Source organism: Triticum dicoccoides, chromosome 5B (genome assembly GCF_002162155.2).
Source record: "Triticum dicoccoides isolate Atlit2015 ecotype Zavitan chromosome 5B, WEW_v2.0, whole genome shotgun sequence".
Taxonomy (NCBI): Eukaryota; Viridiplantae; Streptophyta; class Magnoliopsida; order Poales; family Poaceae; genus Triticum; species Triticum dicoccoides.
In genome coordinates, this window is record NC_041389.1 from 675,465,325 (window position 1) to 675,471,772 (window position 6,448).

Here is a 6,448-nt window from a genome sequence, read left to right on the forward strand (position 1 = left end):
CGAACAAATTTAGACATATTGGGAACAAAATAAACGTTACTCTGAAAATAAATTAAATAAATTTGTGCTGCATTCAAGCGAATTTCAGTTTGCAATGGGAACAATATTCCATTGTATCGTGTATAATCTTGAAAGCGGAAGAGTGAGAAATAAATGTGGCAATTCTGGAGTAATTCTTAGGAGCAGTTGAAAGATACTCCTGTACAAAACTAGTACTCCCTCCGTTCACTTTTGGAAGTCGTTTCAGACAACTTTGCACGCTGTCTGAAATGTCTTAAACACCTTATAAAAGTGATAAGTGAACAGAGGGAGTATGAGTTATAACTTTTATGCAGAAAACTACCGGTAATGGCAGCACTTTAACTATTTTCTCTGGCGACGAGGTTAACCCTCATTTTTGTATACTTGGACAAAGACAAAGGAGACTTTTGTCAATGAGTAATCGACTAATAGTAGCACAGAGAGAACAATAAATATAGTGCACTGCTGCATTACAGCGATAAAACCAACACCTAGCAGGTTAAATATCATGCCTTCACAAGAGCCAGCCACCTAATCACAAGTCATGAACGAAAACACCTAGCACTAGCAGGTTACGAACCAAGTAAATATCATGGAACACAAACTCCTAGCAGGTTGATTATCATTTCACCACAATATTCATCATGATACTACTTAGGTTCGCAAAACCAGCAGGTCCGCCATCAGCCAAGATCATCTATGAACCGTATTTCTAGCAGCGGTCGATGACAACATGCCACAGCGTGCTCTTGATGACTTTGAAGGTGCAGATGTCTCCTGCCTTGAGCTCGTTCTCCTTACAGAAGGCCTTCCAGCCTCTCGTAAGACAATTATAAGACCTGTTGGTGCCTGGATGGTAGTTGACACCTTCCACCTCCCAAGACTTGTTCCTCTCCACGGACTTGAGCGTGATCTTGCAACGCTCCAGGAATCCGAAGCGTGCTGGAAAATGCTGCAAGCCATTGCGATCGCACGGGTTATTTGTATCACAGTTCGTGGGTGTATGATGACAAATATTATACACCTAGTTGATAATAAACTGGCATGTCAAGTAGTTTGATTGGTTGGTTGGTTCCCTTATTTCCAAAAGGTGCACTCTTATTTCTTACTCTCTTTTTCAAATAATGATTGTACTTACAAGATATCTTTTAAGCGCGAGTCCGTTGATCTCCTTCCTTAACCAAGCCTGTGATCCCGTCGACCCAAGCTCACAGAGAGCCTTCTTTCGGTGTTGTGAAGTTGTGGGTCCGTCTAGCATGCTTTTGACTTCGCTTTGTTTCCTTTTCCGGCTGCAAACATGTTCTTCCTCTTGGCTTTGTGCTCCAGGTGCTAAGAGGACAATGGTAGTAATCAATTTAATCTATTACCAAGATATATAGTTTTTCAGAAAAAGTTGAGGCTTGTTTCATACTTTTGCCATTGTTTTGTTTCCTTGTCCGAGTGGAAACATGTTCTTCCTCTTGGCTTTGTGCTCCAGGTGCTAAGAAGACAATGTTAGTAATCAATTTAATATATTACCAAGATATAGTTTTTCAAAAAAGTTGAAGCTTGTTTCATACTTATGCCACTGCTTTGTGTCCTTCTCCGAGTGGAAACATGTTCTTCCTCTTGGCATTGTGCTGCAGGTGCTAAGAGGACAATGGTAGTGATCAATTAAATCTATTACCAAGATATAACTTTTCAGAAAAATTTGTTTACTCACATTGCTCGCTTTGCTGAGACGAGCTTATTTTTTCCTCGGTGTGCTCATTATTCCCATTTGGGAAGGTCTCGAATGAGAAGTTCATGCACCCCTGATACTTGATCAGCAGGACATCGGTTTCAGCAATTTCAAAGTAGGCCAGAAACTTTGGCCATTCGGAACCAGTGAAGAAGACATTCGGGCCATCCTTCTTGAGCTCGATATGCCAGGATGTTAAAAAAGTGGCTATCGGTCTCGGTCTGTTCAGGTCTTCTTCCGAGATGTATCCTCGTTGCAGAAACTCGGGAGGAATAGGCTGCGAGGACAGGTGAAACAGCATAATGGAGTGAACATAGTCAGCAGCTTAATGATGGTGCACTTAAGGACTTGGTTCTGAACATTTAAACAAGAAAAGTAAGCAAACCATCTTTTCCATGAAACTTCTCTGAAGTGGCACGATGAACTGTGGCTTACGAGCAAAGGCGTTCTCAATCTCGGCTGGGCTCAAAACTAAACATGAACAAGAGTGAATTAGCTATGAATTTTTAGGCCGAAAGTACGAGTAACTGTGAAAGTCCAAACACACCAGTGATTGTTAGGCCGAACTCTTTAATGACAAAGCTGGAGTTGAACGCCTTTAGAGTGAGCACGCCGCACCCTTCATGCCGGATCACCAAGTACCAGCCAACGCCAATACCGTGCGCGGCAACAAACTGTGGCCACCCATCACCCAGGAATGCCCCTTTGGCGTCTCGGTCGACCTTGACAGGCCAGACATTCTTGCCGAACGGGCTGAGAACGAGGGCCGTCCGCCCATCACCATGATCTTCGGTACCAAAGCACCCAGCGAGCTCATCGTCGATGTGCTGCATAACCAAAGTGGGGGTCGTCACGGAAGTATATATCAGAATTTAAGATGGACAACACAACAGCAGTAACAGTGGTGTCGTTCTTACAAGATAGTTGGAATCAGGCAATTTCACACACTGCTGGACCTTGATTGTCTTAGCACAGTTACTTGACAATCCCATTGCTTTAACAGATCCAAGAAAGAAGTTCCACCACCTGCAAGCAGTGAATAACATGTAAATGTGCATGAGAATGACAGAGAAATGCATCAATCAACTTGGGGACCCAAGCATCAAGTGTAAAAGAATGTTAAACAGCATATGCAAAACTGTTTAATCTTAGGGATGCCTTTGAGTATGTACTCCTAGGAGTACTAACCCATTTTTTCTTTCTTTCTTATATATGCCCTGTGAAGAGTTCTATTTTGTGATTGATGCCTGGCTGTGCCCTGGGTTTCCTCTTCACGCTGCCGGACACCTAAATCTTAGTGATTTTTTTCTTTCTTATAATTTTTTTTTGTGATGGCAATGCTAAATTTTAGCATCGTGTAGTTTATTTGCACTGGACCTTAGGGATGCTTTAAAAAAAATGTGACAGCATCACAGCAATGCTAGATTTTAGCCCATTGGAACCGGCCCATTTATTGTAGGGGTTGGACCTGGCCATCGTTCGTGCACGGAGTAGAGGGCGGCGCCGCCGCCGCCTCTTCCTCCTCGCAAGTAGCCCGTCCCTCCCCCGCCTCACACCCTAGTCCCCATCAAGAACCGGCCGGACGCGACGCCCAGGCCGCCGAGGTCGCCGCTACCGCAGATCCATTCCCCGTTCACCCTCCCACTGCTCAACACCCTCGATTTGAGTGAGGGAAACTAATTGCATCTAACAAGCCAAGGGTTTCAATCAAGAATTTAGGAGGAGAGGAGAGGGGGGAAAGGAGGGAGGAGATGGGGTTACCTCCTGCCCTTCCGGCCTTGCTCCTTCCTTGCGCTGGCCGTCGGCCGTCGGCCGCCGCGCAAGCTGCGCGCGTGCCTACGCTAAGGGAGGGGAGACGAACTGGAGGAACGGGGCGAGGGAGGCGAGGCCAGCGGCGGACGAGCTAGTCGATGACTCGATGATACTCCTTTACTGCACTGCATTCACTCGAGTGGAGAGCTAGCTTCCTTTCTTCGCTTGTCAGCGTGTCATATTTTTTTTAGACATGTCATCGTGTCATATGGATTTATTTGCCCTGCCCAAACCTGGCCAAACGGGCCGGCCCGACCCATCGTAATCGTGCCTGGCCCGGCACGGCCCATCAGGGCACGATTACTATACGGGCCGTGTCGTGCCGGACCGCGTGCTGCACCTCCCTGCCCAGGCACGACCCAATTAGTAAACGGGCCGGCACGTTGGCCCGTTTAGCACGCGGTTCAGACCTATTGGGCTATATTTTAGGCATACATATATAAAAAAATGAAAATTATATAATAAATAAACTGGTCGTGTCGTGCTGGCCCCGCGTGCCCAGGCTTCAGGCCCAGGCACGGCCCAAGGCGTGTCGCGTGCCGGGCACTGCCCATTTAGCCTGTGTCGTGCCTGGCCCATGACGGGTTATGCTGGCGTGCTCGCGGGCTGGCCCGTTTAGCCTGACACGTTTGGCCAACCCTGCCTCCAAGTTCATGTTTTTTTCTTTGCCAGAAAATTGGTTAGCTCAAGTCATGCTCTTACCTGATACTATTACTCTTGTAGAGAAAGTTTATTTGTAAGAAAGTTTATTCGTTGCAGATGAACGGATGAACAATACTTCGTCTGATCAGTTAGTTTATATTTACCCACTACATTCTTTACTATTGACTATTATCTATTGACTCCTGAATTTGTTAGCTCCGGCTCCTCAAAAGTGACCCTCGTATATGTCTACAGACCGTCTTGCGTTTCTGCGTCAGGGTCTAGTCAACCCTCATTTCCACTGCAACCACAAACCTCAAATCTCATATATTTTTTATGCTACATCATGTAGCATAAAATGAGCTAGTGTATAGTGTCAAAAACGTTGTTATATTATTGGATAGAGGGAGTATTAAGTAGCCACGACTTTTCTAGTTCTCCAAACGTTCACAACCTCACTGTCGCAGCGCCGGACAGTATCTGTGAGGAAGCAATCCATAGCATTCACACTTATCTAGACAATTTTAGAGTGTTTGTTAGAGTTGTCTATGATTAATAATGTCTCAAGTAGTCATTAACCACATACACGACTATTTCAATAGGTTTCAACCCTGCGGGGTGTACTTTTACACACATGCTCCATCAATTACCACCTTGGGATGGAGTCCTTCCAGAGAATACCGGTGAGGATGTTACCATGACCGTAGGCTACGGAAGTCGCCTATCTAAGTGGGAACCCGCGATTGGAAGTTTGACCGAAGTTTTCAACACGGTCTCAAACGTTGTGTGTGTGGCCCAAGCCTGTCACGATTGGGCCGTTCATCCACTTTGTAGGTCGTACCACGTCCTACAAACTCTTCAAACTACTACAACTCATAGACTGAGATGAAGAAAATTAATAAGTCGAGAGGGTCGATAGCTGCAATCCGTAGTTCCGGCTCCTCGTCGTACTCCATGTCTGAAGACTTCCTCCAGCTCGCGCTGCGGAGGATTACTGTGACCTTGAGCTCCGGCCGGATGGACTCAAGGATGGCCTACTGCTTTGCCGCCTCCTTCGCTTGGGCCAACACGTCATCCATGACGAATCTGGTTGAAGGAAGCACCGGATTCGCCTCCCTACCCACCTCCTTCTCTTCATCTGTTTCCGCGTCCCGTGCCTACTGCTCCGCCTCCTCCTACTCTAGTCTATTTTGTGATTGATGCCTGGCTGTGTCCTGGGTTTCCTCTTCGCGCTGCCGGATGCTTTAGTCTTCGGGATTTTTTCTTTCTTAAAAAATGTGATGGCAATGCTAAATTTTAGCATCGTGTAGTTTTTTTTTTAGAAATTCGTGTAGTTTATTTGCACTGGACCTTAGGGATGCTTTAAAAAAATGTGACAGCATCACAGCAATGCTAGATTTTAGCCCATTGGAACCGGCCCATTTATTGTAGGGGTTGGACCTGGCACGTGCACAGAGTAGAGGGCCGGAATAGCTTCACACACGATATCTGATGGACGACTTGTGGACGATAGTAGGATCTTACGTCCCGTAATCATGCAGGGATTTAATCTAACGGTGATTACCTACCGTCGTGCATGCATCGGCTGCAATATCGTCGGCTGCGTAGCACTGCTCGTAGAGGGCGGCGCCGCCGCCGCCGCGCCGCCTCTTCCTCCTCGAAAGTAGCCCGTCCCTCCCCCGCCTCACACCCTCGTCCCCATCAAGAACCGGCCGGACGCGACGCCCAGGCCGACGAGGTCGCCGCTACCGCAGATCCATTCCCCGTTCACTCTCCCACTGCTCGACACCCCAGGGGTTTCAATCAAGAATTTAGGAGGAGATGAGAGGGGGGAAAGGAGGGAGGAGATGGGGTTACCTCCTGCCCTTCCGGCCTTGCTCCTTCCTTGCGCTGGCCGTCGGCCGTCGGCCGCCGCGCCAAGCTGCGCGCGTGCCTGCGCTAAGGGAGGGCAGGGGGAAGGGGAGACGAACTGGAGGAACGGGGCGAGGGAGGGGAGGCCAGCGGGGGACGAACTAGTCGATGATACTCCTTTACTGCACTGCATTCACTGGAGTGGAGAGCTAGCTTCCTTTCTTACTTGTCAGCGTGTCATATGGATTTATTTGCCCTGCCTCCGAGTTCATTGGTGTGTTTGGTTTGTGACCAATGTTGCCCCACCAAAGCATTGGCTAGGTACAATTTTGATTAAGATTTTGGTTGCCCATAATTTGGCTAACATTGGCAATAAAAATGAACTAGAGTTGGCTAGAGTTT

At 47.4% G+C, this 6,448-nt stretch overlaps 1 protein-coding gene across 1 annotated transcript; it reads right to left on the minus strand.

Annotated features, from left to right (window-relative positions):
- Positions 1-464: 464 nt before the first annotated feature.
- On the minus strand, positions 465-6,186 carry LOC119312546 (putative B3 domain-containing protein Os04g0346900). The gene is made up of 9 exons (XM_037588279.1): positions 6,053-6,186; positions 2,659-2,767; positions 2,289-2,568; positions 2,127-2,212; positions 1,724-2,018; positions 1,581-1,649; positions 1,433-1,501; positions 1,160-1,350; positions 465-973 (listed from the first exon to the last, which is right to left on the minus strand). The coding sequence occupies exons 2-9, from the start codon at positions 2,731-2,733 to the stop codon at positions 734-736; spliced, it is 1,305 nt and encodes a 434-aa protein (XP_037444176.1). The 5' UTR covers positions 2,734-2,767; positions 6,053-6,186; the 3' UTR covers positions 465-733.
- Between the last annotated feature and the right edge of the window lie 262 nt (positions 6,187-6,448).